Source organism: Leopardus geoffroyi, chromosome E2 (genome assembly GCF_018350155.1).
Source record: "Leopardus geoffroyi isolate Oge1 chromosome E2, O.geoffroyi_Oge1_pat1.0, whole genome shotgun sequence".
In the NCBI taxonomy this organism is placed as follows: Eukaryota; Metazoa; Chordata; class Mammalia; order Carnivora; family Felidae; genus Leopardus; species Leopardus geoffroyi.
Genome location: NC_059335.1, coordinates 1795981 through 1820263, shown reverse-complemented (window position 1 = coordinate 1820263; position 24283 = coordinate 1795981). Strand labels below are relative to the sequence as shown.

At 43.9% G+C, this 24283-nt stretch overlaps 1 protein-coding gene and 1 pseudogene across 1 annotated transcript; one reads left to right on the top strand and one right to left on the bottom strand.

Moving 5' to 3' along the window:
* Positions 1-267: 267 nt before the first annotated feature.
* On the bottom strand, positions 268-15953 carry DUXA (double homeobox A). The gene is made up of 5 exons (XM_045441321.1): positions 15929-15953; positions 6308-6462; positions 5712-5814; positions 5144-5289; positions 268-369 (listed from the first exon to the last, which is right to left on the bottom strand). The coding sequence occupies exons 1-5, from the start codon at positions 15951-15953 to the stop codon at positions 268-270; spliced, it is 531 nt and encodes a 176-aa protein (XP_045297277.1).
* Positions 2996-3671, top strand: LOC123578431 (annotated as a pseudogene).
* Positions 15954-24283: the final 8330 nt, after the last annotated feature.

Sequence of the window (24283 nt, the reverse complement as noted above, 5' to 3'; positions counted from 1 at the left end):
TCCAAATTCACATTCTAATGGGGTTTATGGGCTCCAGCTAGAAAGTGGCCAGTGGAATTCTTTTGGGTGACCACTGACTTGGGAAGAGTCTTCAGGAACTATAACTAATCCCCTTACTCCATGGAGTCTGATAAGGCACTTGAGTAGGAGGTATCCCAAGAGATGGTTGGAGTTGACTCCATCATGTGGAAGGACTGGGCACTCAGGAGGCTCTGCTCTGTGAGCCAACATGAGAACAACAGAGTGATTACCTTGAACTCTCTCATCTCAGAGATCCTGTTCCTGGTCTTGTCTCTGTTCTAAGTCTCCATCATCAGGTTCTCTTTTTCTCTGGGCATGGAATCTGGATCTCCGATTTTGAAACCAAATCTAAGTGGGTAAAACATCAAGAATTAATTCAATCAAATGATGTCATGCAAGCTTCACCATTGCTTTCACAAGGCAAAAGGAAGAGAGAGGGGGTTGGTTCTAGGCCTAATTCCAAAATCACCAGCCTTCCATATGACAGCTAGGACGGTCTATCAAGTCTGAAGATAAAGCCCCAAATTCGGAACCTCACACCTAGTGCCTTCATGATGGGTTTCATATCCTTAAGTCCCCACGGTCGCCTCATTACCAGTGCTGGTTTTCCCTAAAGTGCCATGCCTATACTGACACTCTTACCTCTGCCTGGAATTCTTTTCCCATCTTTCTTTTCCTTCCTCTTCAAAATGCTTATGTTTCTTCCATGACCCAGGATAGTATATTGTCTGTCTAGGGAGATATTTTTCATCCCACAAGACATAATTGTTACCCCTTGCCTCTGCCCATAAGTTACACACATACATGCACATTATATGTATATATATATATATCAAGTTTATGTATATATTATTTATAATAACATAACTTCAGAAAAACGTATATGTATTTATATACTACGTACACACACACACACACACACACACACACACACACTCACATTCCACAACTACTACGTTTGGTTTTCACAGAGGTTGCAAATAGAATAGGCACAGATCTGGAGTCCAAAAACCAGGCTTTGGAAAAGTCACGTAATACCATGAAAACGTTCATGTCCTTCCTGAAGGTATAGACCACCCTGCAGGTGAATGATTGTTTTGGGGAACTGCACATATGCAACCCTGTGTTCGGTTTCTACACCTGAATCATACATTTTCTCCATCTGCCTTGCTTGTGGTACCTATGAGAACCAGTGCCCTGTTGATAAAGTCATTCAGAGATTCCTCATTATTTCTGCACCTACCAAGATCTATTTTTTATAAATGTTTATTTTGAGAGAGAGAGAGAGCAGGGGAGGGGCAGAGAGAGAGGGAGAGAGAAAATCCTAAGCGGGTGCCCCTCTGTCAGTGCAGAGCCCTACACGGGGCTTGATCTCACAAACCACGAGATCATGACCTGAGCCAAAATCAAGAGTCGGACACTTAGCCGACTGAGGCACCCAGGTGCCCCACAATATCTTGAATTTAAGGAAAAATATATTCAGCTTTGAATTCTGAGGAGAAAACTAGCCCAAAGAATGTTGGGATGGCTACATTAGGACAAGATTAGCTTCGTACTTCATCACCAGCTTCTGTTTTCTTCTCTTCCAACTCACACGCTCCTTCAGAATCACACCAAACCATTTACTCAAAAAAATCAGTCTTCCATTTATATCCATCCTCCCCATAGAATCTCCCAGCCCTCACCGAGGCACATCCTCCTCTAGAACCCAATCCTCCTGCTGGATAACACCAAGATTCGCCATCCATCCAAGCTAGACCCACCACGTCTTCCTGGTTATCTCATCTCTTTCCCTCTCCACGCCACCCCTGTCCTCCACACCCCATCCATGCATTGCTATCAGTCTGTGTCCGTGCTGTTTCTCACACAGCACTCATTTCCATGTCTCAGCCTCCTTGACCTCTCACTGATTGTCAAACTTACTTCCTGTTTCCATAGTGGAGTCCATTCTTCACTGGAGGAAGAGGAGCTATTTCAAACTGTAACTAGAGCATGCTTTCTCCTCTGTCTTAATTCTTTGAGCATGTCTCTACCACACAAAGGATAAAATATAAACTCTTATAGCAACTATTTCCAAGTGTCTTATCCACTTGAAGACTTTTGAGCTCTGTTGAGCATACAGGGGTTAATCAGAGATGGGCCCCCTATCACAGCTCACAGGCTAATGGAAGATGGTGTCCACAAACCCTGAACACAACAGCTTAATCAACTGGTCACAATTGGTCTAGACTTGAGGCCTCCTTAAGTATATTTATGTCACCCTAGTTCACCAGCCCATAGACAATTCACAATGTTCTGGAAGCCACAGGACTGCTGCTAGGAATCCAGTCTACCACAACTGCGGCCCTTATTAACCCCCTCTCTTCTGGTCTTCCTCCATGGGATCTCTCTCTGCTTTGCAAGCCCCAGGTCAAGTTTTCCTCTGTGAAACTGTTTCTGACCAAACACCAAACACATTGTTTGCTCCTATTTGTCTAGGAGGTAAATTTGTGTGACATTTAATCATACTATTGGAATTATCAGATTACTGGAAAGAACACTGTTGTTTTTTTTTTTTTTTTAGTATTATTTTGAGAGAGAAAGAGAATGAGTGGGGGAGGGGCAGAGGGAGAGAGAGAATCCCAAGCAGGTTCCTTGCTGTCAGCACAGAGTCAACCTGGGCTCGATCTCATGACCCAAGGCAAAATCAAGACTCAGATGCTTAACCGACTGAGCCACCCAGGCACCCAAGGAGCACTGGTCTAAATGCACACACAGAGCACACCACTCTGACAGAATTCTGTTCCATCTGGATCCTACATTTCTCTGAATTAAATGTTAAATCTCTAAATTAGACATAATAATTCCAACCTCATGGGATAATTAGGAAGACTGAAAACTGTAATAGATGTAAAGACTTTAGGCAAATGCCTGGCTCATATTGCATGTAAAGAAACATTCCTTCCTTCATTCAACAAATTATTCCTTGTGTCAGGCGCTATTCAGAAGACAAAGGTAGAAAACAAGCCCTTCCTCAGTCACTGCTCTCCAAATCCCACCGCAGCCATTGCCGCCATAATGCCAAAGCGCAAGATGCAGAATCCCAAGCAACAGCTCCCCCTGCCAGAGCAGGAGGAAAGAGACCAGAAATGAGAAGGATGGGAGTCCCTTTAGACCACCTGGCCTTCTGATCAATGGAAAGCTTGATGACCCCAATCAGCTCTTCATGGAGGTCCTCCAGAATCAAGAAGACCAATGACTCCACAATGCTGAGTGCCCCACCTCCTCCCCTGGGCAGAGGCCCAATTCGGGGAGGCCCAGGCCCCAGATGAGGCCCAAATAGTTGTGGTTGGTTGGGGGAGGGCGTGGGCAATGCTGAACCCTGTTCTCCCAGACCAGGCCATGGGAGTCCCTCCAGGGGAGGCTTCCAACAAAGAGCAGAGAAACTCTTGAAGCTCAGAAGCTGGTCTCTTATCAAGAATACCTCCCTGCCCAAGGATGGACTCCAGGTTATGGAAGACAAATCCAACTGTCCTGTATGCAGACACTTTGCCAAAAAGGGCCAGTGTCAATATGAGGACCTCTCTGTCTTCTATCACCCAGGTATCAACAGACCACCCTGTGAGACTGTATCTTCCCATCCAGGCGGGGAGGAGCCTCCTGTGACCTGAAGGCCACATAGTCCCCTGTGGCTCTGTGATGGCTACTTTGAAGCTGTTCCACCCACCACCCTCCGTCAGTGACACCCACCCCCCATTTTGGTCCAGAGTTGTGTGTCATCACGGGTGCCCAGTACGTGGTCTTTCTTCTGATCCAGCCTCCAGAGACTCATGTTCAGGACCCCATCTTTGTTCCCTTCATCTGCCTCCTGGGTCATCATCCCCTGTGCCAGCTGGCTGCTATACAGGAAACCTCTTTGGTTCTGTTGCTTGGGCACCTGTCCACCCAGCCCCCAGTACTGCCCTCGATTCCCTGGAGCAGTTTCCGATCATTCCCTCCTTCCAGCTGCTTGTTTTAAGTCCTTTTTACGTGACACCCTCTGCCCCCAGTGTCGCCAGCGGCTCTGCGAAATTCACCAGGTTGTGTGACCTGGGGTCAAGTCTGAATGACAGGTGGAGTTACCTCTGAAAGGCCATTCCTGTGCTTATGAAACTGTGCATCCCTCTGTAGCCTTTTTCAATGTGGTTGGTTTCTTTTTGATGTCCTAACGCTAGAGTTGAGTTTCTCTGCCAAAATGAGTGAGGCTCTTGGTGACCTCTAGACTTCCTGTAACCTCCCAACATGGGAGAATTGTGGAACTTTCCACAAGACTGCCCCCCTGGTCCTCCCCATTCTTCTCCTGGTGTCAGTTCTTCTGGGTTTGACACAAGATTTTGAGGTGTTCTCTAAAGCCTCTGGTGGGCTACCCTATTCTCCTCTCCAGCCCACTTTATTTGGACTAAGTCACTGCAAGGCCACCAGACTTTTTGACTGAATTCTGTGAATCTCCACCCAGCCAACCTTAGGATGGAACCTGGACAGTACTGTTGCCTTCTTACAACCTTCTTCCCTGACATCCCTGGCACTGGTTGCTTTCTGTGAAAATAACAGCAGACAGGTTCGGTTTTCAACCTGTCCTGAGGAAATGCATGAGGAGTGTGGGCAAGAAGGAGGGAAGAGGGCCATTGCAGAACTGAGAAAGAATTTTTTTTTAATATTTTTAATATTAGTATTAAATGCAGTGAAAATAAAGAAAGAAAACAAAAAATAAAACACTGGTTACAGCAAGAAAGAACTGAAGGGGGTGAGATAGCTGGCCCTAGGGCAACCAGATGGAGGGCCGCCTGGGTGGCTCAGGTGGTTACGCGTCTGACTCTCGGTTTCAGCTCAGGTCATGATCTCATGGTTCGTGGGATCAAGGCCCACATCAGGCTCTGTGCTGTCTGCAGGGGGCCTGCTTGGGATTCTCTCTCCCTCTCTCTCTGCCTCTCCTCTACTCGTGTTCACTCTCTCTCTAAATAAATAAGCCTCAATAACCTACTAGATGGAGAGAATAGCTCATGAGAGGCCCTGGGGTGGGAATGTGCCTCACATGTCTGTCCACAGGGCTCCCCATCTCCCAAATCTCCATCCTAGGAGATGGGGCAAATTCTTTATCACTTACTTGGACTCTTGACTCGGGAACACCAATTTCTTTAGCAAGTTGCTCTCTGGAATCAAAGCCAGGATAAGGATTGTTCGAAAATGCCTCAATGAGGGCGTGTAATTGCAAGGACGTATAGTTGGTACGACTCCGTCTGTCTTCTCTACCTAGGATAGGTATAAGACTGAGGGTCATGGAACATTTCAGAGGTCAGTTGACATATTCCCAAACAAGGAACCCAAACCTGTCCTACACTGTCTCCATCTAATACATTGCATCTCCTTAAGAGGGACTTGCCCTGGCTTATTCCAGGCAGAAGGTTCTAGAAGAGACACAGTATATGGCTAGGTTGCTGGTTCTTTCCAGTAGAAAGCAGGTAAGCAGAGCAAAGTCTCAAAAGGTCCATGAACCATGCAGGAAAGAATTTCCAGGGGCCATATTGGACCCATTGCTACCAGAAGACCTTGAACAGGAGGCCCTGAGAGAAAGAACATTCCTCTCCCACTCAGAGTAGTAGTTAGCTCCAAGTAGAGAGGACCTTGTGTACCCAAGGAGCTCTTTTGTGGAAGGACTGGAACAGACTATTTACTTTGAATCTCCTCTTCAAGGTGATCTTGGTCTTGGCTTGATTCTAAGTCCTCATCTGGTTCTGATTTCTTCTGGTGCCTAGCTCTTCGATTCTGAAACCAAATCTTGAGTGAGGAAAAGAAAATGAGAGAATTAAGTATGTCTAGGTCATCTCACCCTATTACTGCCTGTCTTCAAAGGGTGTGATTCTTTTACGTCTAAGCTCAGTACTGTTACAGATACCTGTCACATTCGACTAAGTCTTAGGTCAAGGTTTGGCATTTAGCATCTTCACAATCTGGTCCCAACATGACTATAGTAATCTTTTTAAGTTAATAAATAGATGCTGCAATTATTATGCATTTACCAACCAGCTCAAGTATTTCGTCTTCTCTGAAGAAGCACCTGCACATGCCGTTGCCACTCCTAGACACTCTTTCACCCTCAGTACTCACATTTGTGAAGTGAGACAAAGAGCAGCATCCTTGTGACTTCATTCTGGGTGTCAAGTTACTTCACGCAAAGCCCTTAGCACACTGGCACATAATGTGCTCGATTAACAGTTTCCTTGCCTCCTTGTCTACTTTTAGTCTTGGAGATACAGAATTTGTAACTTACCTGGATTCGAGACTCTTCAGTATTGACTTCTAAAGCAAGTTTTTGTTTGGTAGCGTAACCTGGGTAAGGGTTTTTATCAAATGCTTTGATGAGGATTTTCAATTGATCTTGTGTGAATTTGGTGCGGCTGCGTCTGTGATTCACTGGTGTGGTCTCTGTGGAAAGATTAAGAGAGACGAAGCATTTAATAGGCCAGCTTATAAATTTCAAACTTCAGGCTCAAGCTAGTGTTTGATTTCCTCTTTTCCTTTGTAATCCACCAGAATCCAGTAGGAAAGACCTCTGACACAATTATAAAGCCCTTAAATACACAAGGGTGATTCTTTTTTTTTTAAACATTTATTTATTTTTGAGACAGAGAGAGAGCATGAACGGGGGAGGGTCAGAGAGAGAGGGAGACACAGAATCTGAAACAGGCTCCAGGTTCTGAGCTATCAGCACAGAGCCTGACATGGGGCTCGAACTCATGGACCACGAGATCATGGCCTGAGCCGAAGTTGGACGCTTAACCGACTGAGCCACCCAGGCGCCCCGCACAAAGGTGATTCTTGAACTTCTCTATTTTATCTGAATGCCATGCCTGGGAGTCGAGGTCTTCTATTTTTCAAAAACCATGAAAAATGTATGTGTTCTGTTCATATGGATTAAGAAGAATGAGTCAAGAAAAGGCATGTAATAATAGGTCATTACAATCGTGAATACTCGAAACCATAGAAATGAAGAGCAAATGAAGTACCATTAAGTCCCTTTCAGTTTTTCTGGTTTAATTTCCGGGTAAAATCCATTGCCCTCAATAGCAGATAAACAGGATCACTTTCCAAAATGTTTTGAAAAACACTATGGGGAGGATCATTTGGTTCTTATAGCAACATGCAGAAGAATGAACCCGGACCACTTTCTTACACCATACGCAAAAATACTCAAAGTGGATGAAAGACCTAAACATAAGACAGGAAACCATCAAAATCCTAGAGGAGAAAACAGGCAATAACCTCTTTGACCGTGGCTGCAGCAACTTCTTACTAGACTTCTTGTCTCCAGAGGCAAGAGAAACAAAAGCAAGAATGAACTATTGGGACCTCATCAAAATAAAGAAGTGTCTGCACAGCGAAGGAAACAATCAACAAAACTAAAAGGCAACCGACAGAATGGGAGAAGATATTTGCAAGTAACATATCGGATAAAGGGTTAGTATCCAAAATATATAAAGAACTTATCAAACTCAACACCCAAAAGACAAATAATCCAGTGAAGAAATGGGCAAAAGACATGAATAGATACTTTTCCAAAGAAGACATCCAGATGGCCAACAGACACATGAAAAGATGCTCAGCATCACTCATCATCAGGGAAATACAAATCAAAACCACATTGAGATACCGCCTCACACAGGTCTTAGTGACTAAAATTAACAACTAAGGAAACAACAAGACTCAAAAAAGTCAAACTCCACATTTATGCAAAAAAAAAAAAATCCAGTCAAAACTCTTAACTACGGCAAAATAAAGAATTCATTGGGATTCCCAGACCACAGGGATGCTTTTTTTTCTTTGATCCTTGAATGTTTGTCCCTCCTACAAGTTTAAATCTTCATTTGCATACCAGTCTACTACCTCCTGGTCTGTTGTACTTCATTGAAAGAAGGCTAACATTTTATTTATTTATTTATTTATTTATTTATTTATTTATTTTATAAATTTTTTATTTTTTTAATGTTTATTTTTCAGAGAGAGAAAGAGAGAGTGTGTGCATGTGCCTGAGCAGCACAGGGACAGAGAGACAGAGACAGAGGATCTAAAGCGGGCTCTGTGCTGACAGCAGCAAGCCCGATGCAAGGCTCAAACTCACGAACTGTGAGATTATGACCTGAGCCAAAGCCAGAAGCTTGACTGACTGAGCCACCCAGGTGTCCCTAGAGTTCTAAATTTTTTTAAGTAATCTCTACACCCAACTTGGAGGCCAGCTTACAACCCTGAGGTCAAGAGTCACATAATCTACCAACTGAGAGAGCCAGGCACCCTGAAAGGAGAAGATTAACTTTACTATCATTCTCAAGTCCTCTTGAATCTTACCATGTTGATCAGGCCCTCACCAATATTTTTGACCTAGTCACATATAATGACTTCCTTGGCCTTATACCTTGGAATAAATGTGTCCCTCTAGCCACTACCACCAACTTTCTGTCCCACAACCAGGCCAACTTCCTTCTACTCCAGAACTTGGTACTTGTTCTTCTCTTCCTGCGATGCCCTTCATGTGATGAGGGACTAGATTGCTCCTTTATGACAGGTTCCAGCTTGAGCACCACCTTCTCAGAGTCCTTCCCTGACCCTCCAGTCTAAGGCCCACACTCTGTGCTCCAAATAGTCATGACTGAATTTTTCTGATGGCAAAGTAATCTTCTCTGAGGTTGGCCTTAGGTTAAAAAGCCCTCACAGGACCCTACCCACCTTATACCTTCAAGTAGGTTCTTCTCTGTGCACGGATCCTTGACTGCATACATTCTTAAAAGGAAAAATCCTTGGGGCGCCTGGGTGGCGCCGTCGGTTAAGCGTCCGACTTCAGCCAGGTCACGATCTCGCGGTCCGTGAGTTCGAGCCCCGCGTCGGGCTCTGGGCTGATGGCTCAGAGCCTGGAGCCTGCTTCCAATTCTGTGTCTCCCTCTCTCTCTGCCCCTCCCCCGTTCATGCTCTGTCTCTCTCTGTCCCAAAAATAAATAAACGTTGAAAAAAAAAAAAATTTTTTTTTAAATAAAAAAAAAAAAAAAAAGGAAAAATCCTTTACAGTAAAAAGCTCAAAGGAAAGCTTAAGCCCTGAAGTAGATATAGAGGAACTTCTAACTAACCCAGATCAACTCCCTAGGGAATGAGGGGGGCGGGGATAAGCAAATTAGGGCCTCCTGCCTAATTCCTACACTGACAGGTAGAGGGTGGGCAGGGAGGAACAGGAGACGAAGAGCTAAAGTAAGATGAAGGATAAGAAAGGAGGAAAGCAAAGAGAAAAATCTGAGGAAGATCTCTTTTATCAACCTAGGAGCATGTTATAGCCCAATAAGCTAATGGTTCCTAGAGATCAGTATCAAGATGGTTCATCTCTGACTCTGGGGGGCACAAAGCTCCAGACCGTTACAGCTTGGAAATTCCCTTCCTGAGTCTCTATCCTAGAGGAACGGACACGTGTATGTCTGGGTAACACACATGAATATTCACTGCCATTTTGTTGGTAGTAGTGAACATTCTGTGTATTAACAGGGAATTAATTGCATTTCCAAACAAAAATACCAACAGGATATTTGAAGTAAACCTTATTTTAGGATGTTCAGATTTACAGAGAAGTTACAAAGCTGGTATGAGGAGTTCCCATATCTTCCATTCCCAGTTTCCCCTATTATTCATTGTATTTTTTTCTAGGTAATCTCTACACCCAAGGTGGGGCTCGAGCTCATGACCCAGAGATCAGGAATCACATGTTTGGGGCACCTGGGTGGCTCAGTCAGTTAAGAATCCACCTTTCAGCTCGGGTCATGATCTCACAGTTGCTGAATTCGAGCCCCACATCAGGCTCTGCACAGACAGTGTAGAGCCTGCTTAGGATTCTGTCTTTTTCCCACTCTCTGCCCCTCCCCACTTGTGCTCTCTCTCTCTCTCAAAATAAATAAGCTTAAAAAAAAAAAAAAAAAAAGAGCCACATACTCAGGGGCGCCTGGGTGGCTCAGTTGGTTGAGCATTGTACTCTTGATTTCAGTTCAGGTCATGATCATAGGGTCATGGGATTGAGCCCTACAGAGGGCTCCGTGCCCCCGCCAAGGGGGAGTGGGGCATGGAGCACGGAGCCTGCTTAAGATTGCTCAATCTCCCACTTTCTCTCTATCCCTCAGCCCCTCTCCCCAGTTCTCAGAAAAAAAAGAGTCACATGCTCTCCCAACTGAGCCAACTAGGTACCCCTCCCCTATTATTAACATATTACCACAGTACATTTCTCACAATGAAGGAATTGATACTGATACATTGTTGGTAAATAAAGCCCATACTTTATTCATATTTTCCAAGTTTTTATCTAAAATTTTTTTTATCTAATATCCTTTTTCTGTTCTCGGATGCTATCTAAGGTACCATATTACAATGGGTCCTCAGATCTCCTTAGGCTCCCTTTGGCCCTGACAGTTTCTTAGACTTTAGTTTTTCATGATATAGACAGTTCTAAGGAGTACTGAGCAAGTGTTTTGTAGAACCTCATTGGAGTTTATCTGATGTTTTTCTCATGATGAGAATATGGCTGTTTTCTGAGAAGAGACCAAACAGGATTTTGAGGGCCACCTAAAACACTACGGGGAGAATACAAGCCCACAAAGTAGATTATACATTTTGTTTAAAAAGGATAAAGATGATGCATTTAATTATCCAGATAAAATAGAGTAGTAAAAGCTTTTTCTTACCGTACTCATGCAGAAACAGAACAGTAGACAAATGGAACCCAACAGGAAGCCGAGGAACAGAAAGCCTGTTCTATATAGAACTTGGGACAGCCAGAGCCTCCAAAATCAGTGGGAAAGGGTAGTGTTGGGTAAAGAAAATGGCTTGCTGTATGAAGAAAAATGAAGTTGAGCCATGATACACAGTATATTTCAAAATGCCAAATTAAAGACCTGTGAAATGTAAAAGTAAATGGAAAATCATGTACGAAAGAATCCGTGTCACATTGAGATAGAAAAGAGTTAAATAAGTTATTTAATCTTCCCAAAACACAATGGGAAATTTTTCTGGAACCAAAGACATAACTGAAAACTGCAGTTCAAAAGTTAGAAAATCAGATAAAGTCAGATGCTTGCAATGATGGGGGTGGGGTGGGGAGATGGAAACCCTTCTGGAGAGCTGGTTGGAATGTACTTTATTCTAGATCGTGGGTGGGGCAATTGGGCTATGCTTGTTTAAATTATGTGCAGTAATTATAATGCCGTCATTTATTTCCCACTCAAATCTCCATGACATATTTTTCAGAATGCTGTTCATATTAACAGTTGGAGCAACCTAAATGCCCATGGCTACACGAATGGGTAAGTAAAATGTAAGTAATATCCCCGTGATGGAATTTTATGCCTTAAGACCAAAATAATGAGAAAAAAAAAAATGACAAGGGAAACAAGATCGATAGGTCTCAAAGGCACAGAATTAAGTCAAGAAAGGAAGGCACAAAATGGAGTTTATACAGAGCAATATTTCTATGTAGCAATTATGTATATACCTACATGGGTGTACACATAAATTAATCAAATTGTACACATATGATTTGCATTTTACCATGTGCAGTTGTACTTCAATAAAAAGCTGGAGAGAAACAAGTGATTCCAGTAAAGATCAACTAATCTAAATAAGTTACGTTCCACCAAAACAATGTTGTGTATTTGTGAAGGATATACACATATCACAAGACACCTGTCTCTAAATGGCATGAAATGCACTGGATGGAATAGATGGATGGCTGTGCACGGGGAGGGGAAGCAAGTGTGTGTTGCCGAGGAGCAGTAACCTATCAATTGTGCGTTACTAAGAAGACAAGAAAAAGAAAAAAAAATCTTGAAAATTATTGCACAATTTTTTTTCTCTAGAAAGTATTCCTAGATCACTACATCCCAATGTTTTTGGGTTCAGGACCCATTTGCACTTTTAAAACTGGATATCCAAAGACCGTTTGTTTTACCTTATTAAAAATTAAAAGTGTGGGGCGCCTGGGTGGCTTAGTCGGTTGAGCGTCCGACTTCGGCTCAGGTCACGATCTCGTGGTCTGTGAGTTCGAGCCCCGCGTGGGGCTCTGGGCTGATGGCTCAGAGCCTGGAGCCTGTTTCCGATTCTGTGTCTCCCTCTCTCTCTGACCCTCCCCCGTTCATGCTCTGTCTCCCTCTGTCTCAAAAATAAATAATAAAACATTTAAAAAAATTAAAAAAAAAATTAAAAGTGAGAACATTGGTTAATCCATTTTATTTAAATTTTTTTGTTTATTTATTTTTGAGAGAGAGAGATAGAGTGTGAGCAGGGGAGGGGCAGAGAGAGAGGGAGACACAGATTCTGAAGCAGCTCCAGGCTCTGAGCTGAGCTGTCAGCACAGAGCCTGACATGGGGCTCAAACCCACAAACCCCAAGATCATGACCTGAGCTGAAGTCAGATGCTTAACCGACTGAGCCACCCAGGCACCCCTTGATTAGTCCATTTTCAAATGTCAACAAACCCATTACATTTTAACAAAACTAACATTTTTATTAAAAAATTATCACCTTGGAATAAAAATGATTACTGAGGTAAGTGGCATTGCTTTACATTTACGGAAATTACTTTCATGTCTATACTTAGCCATATAGGAGAGAGCTGGATTCTTTTTTTTTTTTTTTTTTTTTTTAATTTTTTTTTTCAACGTTTATTTATTTTTGGGACAGAGAGAGACAGAGCATGAATGGGGGAGGGGCAGAGAGAGAGGGAGACACAGAATTGGAAACAGGCTCCAGGCTCTGAGCCACCAGCCCAGAGCCTGACGCGGGGCTCGAACTCACGGACCGCGAGATCGTGACCTGGCTGAAGTCGGACGCTTAACCGACTGCGCCACCCAGGCGCCCCGAGAGCTGGATTCTTATAGCTGCATCTGATCTCTTGTGATACGTTCTTTTTAGCTCAATCATGACATATACAGCCTCAGACAGGTGTATACAGTTGGGCGCAGAGTTGTACTTTAATAGCCTTTCAGATAATTAAAACTCCACCGAATTAAAAACCCGCTATAACAAGTGGCATAAACTTTCTTAGATATTAGCTGCCACGAGGAGTCTGAAACCATTTCAGTGAACTGTGTTGTATGCTGTATTATACTAAGAGACACATGTCAATTGGATTTTTTAAACTTTTTAAAAAATGTTTATTTGTTTTTGAGAGAGGGGGCAGCAGTGGGGGAGAGGCAGAGAAGAGAGGGAGACAGAGAATCCGAAGGGGCTCTGTGCTAACAGCTCAGCTCAGAGCCTGGAGCCTGCTTGGGATTCTGTGTCTGCCTCCCTCTCTGCCCCTCCCCCACTTACGTGCGCGTGGGCTCTCTCTCTCAAAAATACATAAACATAAAAATTTCTTTTTAATTTTTTTAATTAATGTTTTTTATTTATATTTGAGACAGAGAGTGACAGAGTATGAGGGAAGGAAAGGCAGAGAGAGAGGGAGACACAGAATCCGAAGCAGGCTCCAGGCTCCAAGCTGACAGCACAGAGCCCGACGCGGGGCTCGAACTCATGAACCGAGATCATGACCTGAGCCGAAGTCGATGCTTAACCGACTGAGCCACCCAGGCGCCCCTAAACATAAAAATTTTTTTTTAAATACAGGAGGAGGGAAAAGAAAGAATACATGGGATGAAGTCACAATTTTAAGCGAAGTAATTAGGGAAGACTTCACGTAGAAAATGACTTGATTCGGGGCTCCCGGGTGGCTCAGTCGGTGGCGCTTCTGACTCTTGGTTTTCGGTTCAGGTCACGTTCTTGCAGTTCGTGAGTTCCAGCCCTGCATTGGGCTCTCTCTGTCAGCCTGTCAGCACAGAGCCGGCTTTGGATCCACTGTCCCCCTCTCTCTGACCCGCCCACCCCCACTTGCACTGTCTCGAAAATAAACAAAACAGGGGCGCCTGGGTGGCTCAGTCGGTTGAGCGTCCGACTTCGGCTCAGGTCACGATCTCGCCGTCTGTGGGTTCGAGCCCCGCGTCAGGCTCTGGGCTGATGGCTCAGAGCCTGGAGCCTGTTTCCGACTCTGTGTCTCCCTCTCTCTCTGCCCCTCCCCCGTTCATGCTCTGTCTCTCTCTGTCTCAAAAATAAATAAACATTAAAAAAAAAAAATAAGCAAAACATTGAAAATGTTGAAAGGAAGAAAACAAATGACTTAAGCAAAGACTTGAAGCAAATGAGAGAGGGACCCATGCTGACGTGAGGAGACCCACCTTGCAGGGACTGGGGATGGCAGTTGGAGCCTGCCTGGCCTCTTTAAGAGAGAGCAGAGGGCTACACAGTCTGGAACAAAGCAGAAACAGGTGAGGTCCCAGATCTTGGTGGGGGGGGGGGGTAGAAGACAGATTGTATAGGGCCTTGCAGGGCCGTGTGGGGATGGACCAAGAAATGGTCAGATTCCTAAAATATTTTGAAGTTAAAATCAACAGAACTGCCAGGCTGATTAGATATAGGTCATGAGAGAAAAGTAGGTCAAGGATGTTCCCTAGAGTTTTTAGCATGAACAGCTGACATGTCCTCAGTGAGGATAAACTCTGGGGGGGAGAGTTTGGGTGTAAACATGGAGTCCAGTTTGGGACACGCTGAGTTTGGGACACTTGTTAGACAAACAAGTGAGACCGATGAATCCAAAGTTCAAGAGTAAAGTTCAGTCTTGAGAAAGAAGTCCGGAAGTTTCTTTCCTTCCAAAGATATTCTGGTCTATGAAATTTCTCATGCCTCCCATTGTTTTTTTCTTAAACAATTTTTTTTTATTAATGTTTATTCATTTTTGAGCAGGGGAGAGGCAGAGAGAGAGGGAGACACAGAATCAGAAGCAGGCTCCGGGCTCTGAGCCGTCAGCACAGAGCCCGACACGGAGCTCGAACCCACGAACCGTGAGATCATGACCTGAGCTGAAGTCAGACACTTAACCGACTAAACCACCCAGGTGCCCCAATTTGTTGTTGTTGTTGTTTTAAGTTTATTTATTTATTTTGAGAGAGAAAGCGGGGCGCCTGGGTGGTTCAGTCGGTTAAGCGGCCGACTTCAGCTCAGGTCATGATCTCCAGGTCCGTGAGTTCAAGCCCCGAGTCGGGCTCTGTGCTGACAGCTCAGAGCCCGGAGCCTGTTTCAGATTCTGTGTCTCCCTCTCTCTGACCCTCCCCCGTTCATGCTCTGTCTCTCTCTGTCTCAAAAATAAATAAACGTTAAAAAAAATTAAAAAAAAAAAAAAACAAGAGAGAGAAAGCACACAGAGGAAGGGCAGAGAAGGAGAGTGAATCCCAAGCAGGCTCTGTACCAGCAGCTTGGAGCTCGATGTGGGGCTCAAACTCACTTACTGTGAGATCATGACCTGAGCTGAAATCAAGAATCGGATGCTTAACCAACTGAACCACTCAGGTGCCCCCCCTCTTTTTTTTTTTTTTTTTTTACCACAGTTCCTTTAAGTGTATCTCTCTCTCTCTCCTTCCTGAAGCAAAAATCTTCTATTTTGTTTAATTCATGATTGCCTGTATCTTTCTGAAATTCCCAATGCACAATACACAGAAAACAGCATATTTTCATATCATATGAGAGAAAATTTTTCCCAATCCTAATACAGTTATTTTAAAATTTAAAAATGGGGCTCAGTTAAGCATCTGACTCCTGATTTCGGCTCAGGTCATGATCTCACAATTAGTAAGATTGAACCCCAAGTTGGGCTCTGTGCTGGCAGCCTGAAGCCTGCTTGCGATTCTCTCTCCTCCACCCCCCTCTTAAAAATAAATAAACGTTAAAAAAAAAAAGGTTTAAAATGGAACTCCCACAAGTTGTGGCAAGCCCATAAGTTTGTAGTCAATTTCCTCCCAAACCAACGAAACAGAAACCTCAGTCAGGTGTGCGGGGAACTTACTGTTTGGAGAATTATCTTGAGCCATGTTGGTGGAGTCCTGAGGTTTTAGGGTTAATTCGGGAAACAGTCTGCCTCAAGGACAGTTTTATATCATCAGCCTGGATGGCCCCACCTGTTTGTTTAATCTTTCGTGCTTCTGAAGTTTTATCTTTACCAATTGCATCACTTCTTACAAACAGACCCTCCTGATCTAGGAAGGGCTAGATAAGCCCCCCATTCTTCCATTGATAGATTTAATAATTTCTACTAATCTCTACCGCAAAACCATCACAAGAGCACTTCTGAGTGCTACTGTATTCACACATCTTCTTGTTTTCAGTGTTTATTCTATACCTATGTATTTTTTTAACTGCTTTTTTTTTTTTTTTTTTAATGCTCTACACTTATCTTTTGAAGTGGTGACCTTTACTTATATTAAAAGGGTTCTTGGGAAGCACCTGGCTGGCTCAGTCGGTAGAGCGTGCGACTCTTCGGTGTTGTGAGTTCAAGCCCCATGTTGGGCGTAGAGCTTACTTTAAACAACAAACAAGCAAAAACAAACAAAAATCAAAAGAGTTCTTTTTAATTAGTTCCAGGATTAGGGTGAGGAAGATGTAGCTGTCACCACGGGAGCTATTTAAGGGGGTGCAAAAACTGCTGTGATCAAAATAAATAATATTTGAATGCAATGTTTAAACAAATAAAAATTAACTGCAAAAAGTCCACATTTATAAAGATACAAAAATGTAACTAAAAACAAGATCCTGCCCCCACACTGGCAGGAGCAGTTTCAGGTGACGTTTCACGTGCAGTGACTCTCGGGGTCTCTCCCTGGCAATTTCCTCTCGGGGTCATTAATCAGCCTTGATGGAAGTTGACAGATTCTTTTAATTGTTCACAGCTGTAATCCACAGTACTACAGGATAAAAGTGAAAGTTTTGCTGCTTTTTTAAAGTTTTTTTTTTAATCTCTATTTTTGACAGAGAGAGAAAGAGAAAGAGAGAGAGAGGAAGCGGGAGAGGAACAGAGAGAGGGAGACACAGAATCCGAAGCAGGCTCCACACTCTGAGCTATCAGCACAGAGGCCTACGTGGGGCTCAAACCTGCGAACCGTGAGATCATGACCTGAGCCGAAGTTGGACACTTAACCAACTGAGCCACTCAGGCGCCCCTAGGAAAGTTTTGTTTTGTTACCCATATATGTTTGTGTGATCTTAAAAGATTTTTAAGGAGGGGGGGGTCCCTGGGTATGATTAGATTTAAATTCACTAAGGACTATATTTCCAGTAGTAAAGGGAGCAGATAGTCTATGGGGTGAACTGTTTAGTAGATATGCAAAACATTGGTTGCTGGTACTCAACCACCTAGAGGAAGCGAGGAGCTAAGTGATCCTGCATATGATACTTCCAAACATTTTTGGAAAATTAAGGACCATGGTGATGTTGGTTGGTTGTTCCTAATGTTGCTTGACAAAGTGGTGAAAGAAAAGGGGGGGCTCAGGAATTTGATTTCCCGGCTCACACATCACATAAATGACCCAAGGCCTTCCACGTGTGCCCTGTGGGAGACCCTTATCTCCTGCAGATACAGGGCTAAAATTGCCAAAAAATCAAATACAAAACCTCATCCTGTGATTGGCTGAGTTACAACACAAATTGAACTCCCAGCCTCACAGGGCGTCTTCTGTCAAACCGAGGGCACTGAGAGGGAAAGAATGGGATCCTGTAAGTTGGGATGGGATGTGTGGGAAGACCTTGATGAAAATGCTATCACTGAGATCCTAAATTCGGATGAGTCTTCTTTGCCAGTGGTAGAGGTCTTTTCTTCTCTAGAGGAAGTGGCAGGGGCAGTGGCATCCCCACCCCCAGTGGCATCCACCTTTGAGGGAATTAACAGCATTGCCTAAGGAAATGGTGATGGCCTTCCCTGAGGCCGTTGCCATGCGAGCCAACGGCTGACTCTCCTCAGGACCCACCTCTCTGCTTTTAGACTCGTAATTAGACTCAAATGTCAGCAGGCTCCTAAAGGTAAGATGACAAAATGTCACCCAAGAGGAGGTGTATTACATTCCAAGAGAACTGCTTGAGTTTTCTAAATTACACAAGTGGAAATCAAGGGAACGTGTGTGGGAATGAAAACTAAGGGTGTGGAATAACGGTGGAGGGATCACAAATTTGTGTCAGGTAGAATTTTTAGATATGGGCCCATAAAACAGAGATTCTACATCTAATTGCTTCTGAGTTGCATCTGTAACTCAAGGAGTTAGCCCTCTAACAATTTGGTTGGTTGGTTGGTTGGTTGGCTGGTGGCTGAACCTTGGACCAAAAGGTGGCCTACCGGGAAAGAACTGGGAAAGCCCAACTTCCCATGGTTTACTGTAGAGCAAGGGATTCAAAAGCTTAGGGAGATTTGGATGTTAGAGAGTGTTTGTCATTTAAGATCTATTTACCCACACTAGGCAGAGGGGCCGTAAGATAACCTTTCACCAATACTTTGGGAAATACAGTTGTAAGAGAGGCCCCAGTATCCTTGAAGGGCTCCATGATCGTTCTTCTCTGTCAGCCACACCTTACAGGGGGAACTGTAGTCACTCAATTGGAAAACTTAAATGCAAGGAGAGTAATTGGATCTTGGGGTGGCAGGGGCCAAGCTGAGCCGGGAGGAGCAGGAAGGGCTCAAGTAGAACAGGGAAGTGAAAAATTACAATTTGTCAGGCGCTGTGTCTGATAGCTGGCAGTTATCAAAGTTAGAATTCTGTCCTTCCACAGAGACTGGAAGACGGAGGCCCTAAGCTTCCTGAAGATGACATTTCAAAGAAATGGCTTTTATTTTATTTGTTTTGATACGTCAATATCATTACTTTTTTCTTTTTTTTTTTAATGTTTAGTAATTTATTTTTGAGAGAGAGAGAGAGAGAGCGAGCACAAGCAGGGGAGGGGCAGAGAAAGAGGGAGACACAGAATCCAAAGCAGACTCCAGGCTCTGAGCTGTCAGCACAGGGTCCAAAGAGGGGCTCGAACCCACAAACTGTGAGATCATGACCTGAGCTGAAGTCAGACAATTAACCAACTGAGCCACCCAGGTGCCCCCAAGAAATGGCTTTTAGATCCTTAAGAAAGACACCCCAGGGGCGCCTGGGTGGCTCAGTCGGTTAAGCAGCCGACCTCAGTTCGGGCCATGATCTCACGGTTCGTGGGTTCGAGCCCCACATCAGGCTCTGTGCTGACCAGCTTGGAGCCTGGAGCTGCTTCAGATTCTGTGTCTCCTTCTCTCTCTGCCCCTCCCCCACTTGTGCTCTGTCTCTCTCTGTCTCTCAAAAAATAAATAAATGTTAAAAAAAATTAAAAAAAAAGAAAGACACCCCAGAGTTGTAGGAAATACATACACATCTCAAAGGGACAGAGGAAGAATTCAAAATTATAAGCCCTTTTTAGTAAATACTCAAAGAAAGGGAGGTTAGGGACCTGTCTCAGGTATTGGCAAGTAAGTTCTCCTAGGAGTGTTGACCTTTGCCAGGCAGGCATTTTAAGGGGGGAACTGGGATCATGCTGAGGACACAGGTCTTATCTACCAGAAGCTAAGCTAAGAGTTTGGTCAAGTCTCTTGGTGCAGGGGTTTGTTTGCTGGGAGTTCTGTAGTTCTCACTAGATAGGTATATAGTTTGCTAAGCTATTTTTCATATATCAATATATTGAACACTCTTATTATCAATAAATATATGTACAATATTAATAGCTTTCTTACAATAATATATACGTATTTCTACAATATTAATAGCTTTCTCATAAAACTAGCTCACAATATATCACATAAAAACAGATCACATCCATATCAGTAATAAAGTTTTTTAAATCCTTGGAATTTAAAGATAAAAATAAAATATTTTATAATTATGGGAAAATATTTGTAACACTAGGGAGACAATATAGTAAAGTGGTTATGAATATAGATCCTGGAGCCAGACACAAGGTTCTGAATATTAGCTTTACTACTTAAGTTCTGTATGACTTTGGAAAAATTACTGAACTTTTCTGATAGCCTTCTGAAAAGCATCACTGATTAAATGGTCAATTTGAATGCATTAAAAAATTTTTTAATGTTTATTTATTATTTTGAGAGGGAGAGAGAGAGGCAGAGAGAGGGAGACACGGAATCCGAAACAGGCTCCAGGCCCTGAGCCATCGGCACAGAGCCCGAAGCGGGGCTCGAGCTCACAAACCTTGAGATCATGACTGAGCCGAAGTCGGACGCTTAACGCACTGAGCCACCCAGGTGCTCAGTATATTTTTAAAAAACACTTATTTTATTTTTTTATTTTAAAAACATGTTTATTTATTTTTGGGACAGAGAGAGACAGAGCATGAACGGGGGAGGGGCAGAGAGAGAGGGAGACACAGAATCAGAAACAGGCTCCAGGCCCTGAGCCATCAGCCCAGAGCCCGACGCGGGGCTCGAACTCACGGACCGCGAGATCGTGACCTGGCTGAAGTCGGACGCTTAACCGACTGCGCCACCCAGGCGCCCCCATGTTTATTTATTTTGAGAGAGAGAGAGAGCAGGCAAGGATCAGGGAGAGAGAATCCCAGGCAGGCTCTGTACTCAGTGTATCATGTATCAATCAGATACATAATCAATGATTATGATTAATCAAATTCTATGTCCCTGTGGCTATATTAAAAGCATAATATTATTACCGCTTATAAGAAGGATTTCTTTCTTGCATTCTCATAGAATGCCTCTTTGCCAGTATTTTAACTTTTTATTGAAGTATAATGTAAATGTTGAAAAGTACACATAGTGTGAGTATAAAGCTTGATAAATTTTTACAAACTGAACCACCCTATCACCTGGCCCCAGATCAGTATATTTTTCTTTCAACAAATTGTCATATTCATTGTTTTTAGATTTTAATTTAAAAATTTCCCATTTAATTTCAGGAAAAATGTAATAGGCAACTTCCATTTTGTTCATATTTTCTCTCTTTTTCTCATACCTGCTCACACACTACGTTATCAGTCTTCCAATCACTGTAAATCTTAGAGTTGGAAACAATAGTATCTCGTTGCTTTATTTGTAACTTGTTTGAGAACTAGTGTGTTTGAACACTTTTAACTAAATGTTTTGGCTCTATTTTTAATAAATTTTTTTTTCAACGTTTATTTATTTTTGGGACAGAGAGAGACAGAGCATGAACAGGGGAGGGGCAGAGAGAGAGGGAGACACAGAATCGGAAACAGGCTCCAGGCTCTGAGTCATCAGCCCAGAGCCCGACGCGGGGCTCGAACTCACGGACCGCGAGATCGTGACCTGGCTGAAGTCGGACGCTTAACCGACTGCGCCACCCAGGCGCCCCTATTTTTAATAAATTTTTATAAATTGGCCATATTTTTCTTTTTTTTCCTTGATGATCTTTTCAGATTCTTGGTTTATGCAGAAGAGGCAAAATTTTACCTTTACCCTCTTAGGAGCTCTGGCTGGGCTTGAGAATTAAATTGATATAAAACAGATTACCAGGATAGAAGTTTATAAATTTATTTAATGTAAGTTTTGCCTGATACACGAAGCTTCATAAGGAAATGAAGACCCAAAAAAGTAGCAAAACCTAAGTGCTTATATGTTAGATTGAACGAAGAGAGGTGATTTTAGAAAAGTAACTAAAATACATGTGGAAACTAAAGGAAGATAAAAGTTATCTTAACAAGGTTTGCTTGCACAGAATTTTTTTCTTAGTTTTGGCTCCTCATCTCCAGCGATAAGAATGTTTCTTTCCTCCTAGTGTAGAAAGGGCATCTTTGATATGGGAGGTTTGTTTTTTTTTTTTTAAGTTTATTATTTTCAGAGAGAGACAGAGTGTGAGTGGGGGAGGGGCAGAGAGAGAGAGAGAGAGAGAGAGAGAGGGAGACACAGAATCCAAAGCAGGCTCCAGGCTCTGAGCTGTCAGCACAGAGCCCCACATGGGGCTCGAACCCACGAACTGTGAGATCATGACCTGAGCTTGGTTGGTTAACTGACTGAGCCCCCCAGGTGACCTTTTCATATGGGAGTTTTACCTTCTATTTTCCGGGAGTAAAAGGGGATGTCAGTGGGCCTTTCTTGTCCCTTTATCTCAAAACAATCCTTATGCCAAAGTGGCATATGTTGGGGGGGGGGGGGCTGTTCTGAGCTCCTTTGCGTCTTAGGTACAACATTTTTTCTTAATAACTTGTACATTAAGCTACATTTGTCCTATGTCTTGCAAGTACATTTTCTGAATTCATTACTTTAAACTAATCCTTTTGTTTTATATCTATATACTGTCCTCAATTGGTTCTTTTTCCAATTTAATTTTCTAACTGGTCAAGGTACTGGTCATGGTCAAAGTATTGATGCTGGTTAATGACAAGGAAGAAGTATAATTTTTGAAAATGGAGAAGATGCAATGAGTTTTATTTTATTTATTTATAAGATGCAATGAGTTTTAATCAAGAAACACCGTTATGATCCCATTTTCCACTATATACTGGGAATTCTTAATACTTATACCTAAAAATGTGGATTCAGTCGTGGGGCGCCTGGGTGGCGCAGTCAGTTGAGCGACCGACTTCTGCTCAGGTCTTGATCTCATGTTTCATGGATTCAGGCCCCATGTCGGGCACTGTGCTGACAGCTCAGAGCCTGGATCCTGTTTGGATTCTGTGTCTCCCTCTCTCTCTCTGCCCTTCTCCCCCCTCGTGCTCTGTCTCTCTCTTTCTCAAAAATAAAAAAATAAGCATTAAAAAAAATGTGGATTAAGCCGCGAGGAACGGCGTAGCGCGTGAAAAGTGGTCACCTCCAGAGGCAGCAATCAGAAGTAATAAAGTTTTAAATTCCTGCTCTCCATTTTCTGACATTCGTACAATTCATGAATATACCTGTGTTGGACAAGTCAAGGATACAAACAAACTCTGCCGGTGTTCCCCGCCCCGGGATTTATTTATTATTTTTTTTTTTTCTTCCTCTTAATGACTAGCGGGATTCCGTTTTCTCGCTTTCAACTTTTCAACACAGACGGTTTCCCGCGGTCTTTGCCCTGTTTCCCGCCTCTTCTCCGGGCCCCTCGGGGGCCCCCGCGCGGCCGTCTCCAGACACTCAGAGCGCAGCCTCCTCTGCGCACGCGTTCTGCGCCGCCGCCGTAGCCACGGTTTTGCAAACTTCAGCGCTCGCTGGGGCGGATCCGGCCTTGGAGCGGGCGCGGCGGCGCGTGCACAGTAGGGTGTACGAGGCAGACGCCTGGGCAGGGCCTTTCCGAGGGCCCGCGTTCCCCGTGGGCGTCCTGGGCGGGAGGGAACGCGTCCGAGATGCTTAAGGGGCAAGCTGGTGCTCGGGTTGGGGGGCCACGGACGTCGGGGACCTCCTCCCGTGGCTGTGACCCGTCTGTGCGGCATGGCCTGAAACTGGCCGGCAGGGCGGGAATAGCCGCATCCCAGGTGGCCCCGGGCCGCGACGTCGTCTCCTGGTGGTCTCCCGATGTTGATGCGGAGGAGGGCGCCGACCTCCTGGGTCTGGTTCCGTGCCTTTCTCACGCCTTCACTTTTTCTCCGCGTCTCTTCCCAATGAATCACAGAGCTCCAATCTTAGGCCCCTCAGTGGGTCAGCTGGGTGGAGCCTGGTGCCCCAGGAAGGACCGCAGGGTAATTCTCTGGGCCAGAATCTGTCCGTGACCCTGGTGCCCAAACACAGGAAGACTTCAGTGATGTCTCCACCTCCTGAGAGCATGAGCGACTGTGTAAGGATGGGGGGATTTGACCCAAATGTTGGTTGGGCTGAGTAAGGATAACGCAGGACTGGAGTAGGTAACGAGCACTGGTCCTTCCAGGAAAAAGAAGAGGCAACAGCCACAGCTAAGAAAATTATCTGAACCCCCTCCATCACTGGGCCAGCTTTCCCCTTTACACATTCACCCTCCCATGTCTAATTCCTCCTTGTCCCCCTCCCTCTGTCAGTGTGGCCAGGATAATAATGAAATACACATCCAGACTCTTATCCAAAACCGTGGCATGAAAAATATCCTGTGATCGAACATGTTAGTGTTTTCCTCAGGCCTTTGTATCTTCATGCTAGCCAGGTGAAGAGAGACCTTATGTAGCTGCTGGTTAGTTCATTCTACCAAAACGCTTTATTCCAAATTTATGAGGAAACTTTCAGCTCTCGCACCATTTTTCCTTTGGAATTGCAGGTAAATTGTCGTGGGTTTGTAATAGCTAACATTTATTGAGCCCTGATTATACCTTCGGAACTGAACTAAGTTATTAACTGTATATTCTCATTTTGTATTTGTTACAACTGAGTAGGGCAGGTACTAGTATTCTTCCCAGATTTTTAACGTTTTAGGAAACAGACCCAGAAAGATAGGTAATT

Excerpts from the sequence above, each read along its gene's own strand:
- DUXA (XM_045441321.1), bottom strand. The coding sequence starts at position 15,953 with ATGGCTCAAGATAATTCTCCAAACA. Across the intron at positions 6,463-15,928 it reads TCAAGATAATTCTCCAAACA|AGACCACACCAGTGAATCAC; the intron begins GTAAGTTCCCCG and ends ATCTTTCCACAG. Across the intron at positions 5,815-6,307 it reads CTGAAGAGTCTCGAATCCAG|ATTTGGTTTCAGAATCGAAG; the intron begins GTAAGTTACAAA and ends TCCTCACTCAAG.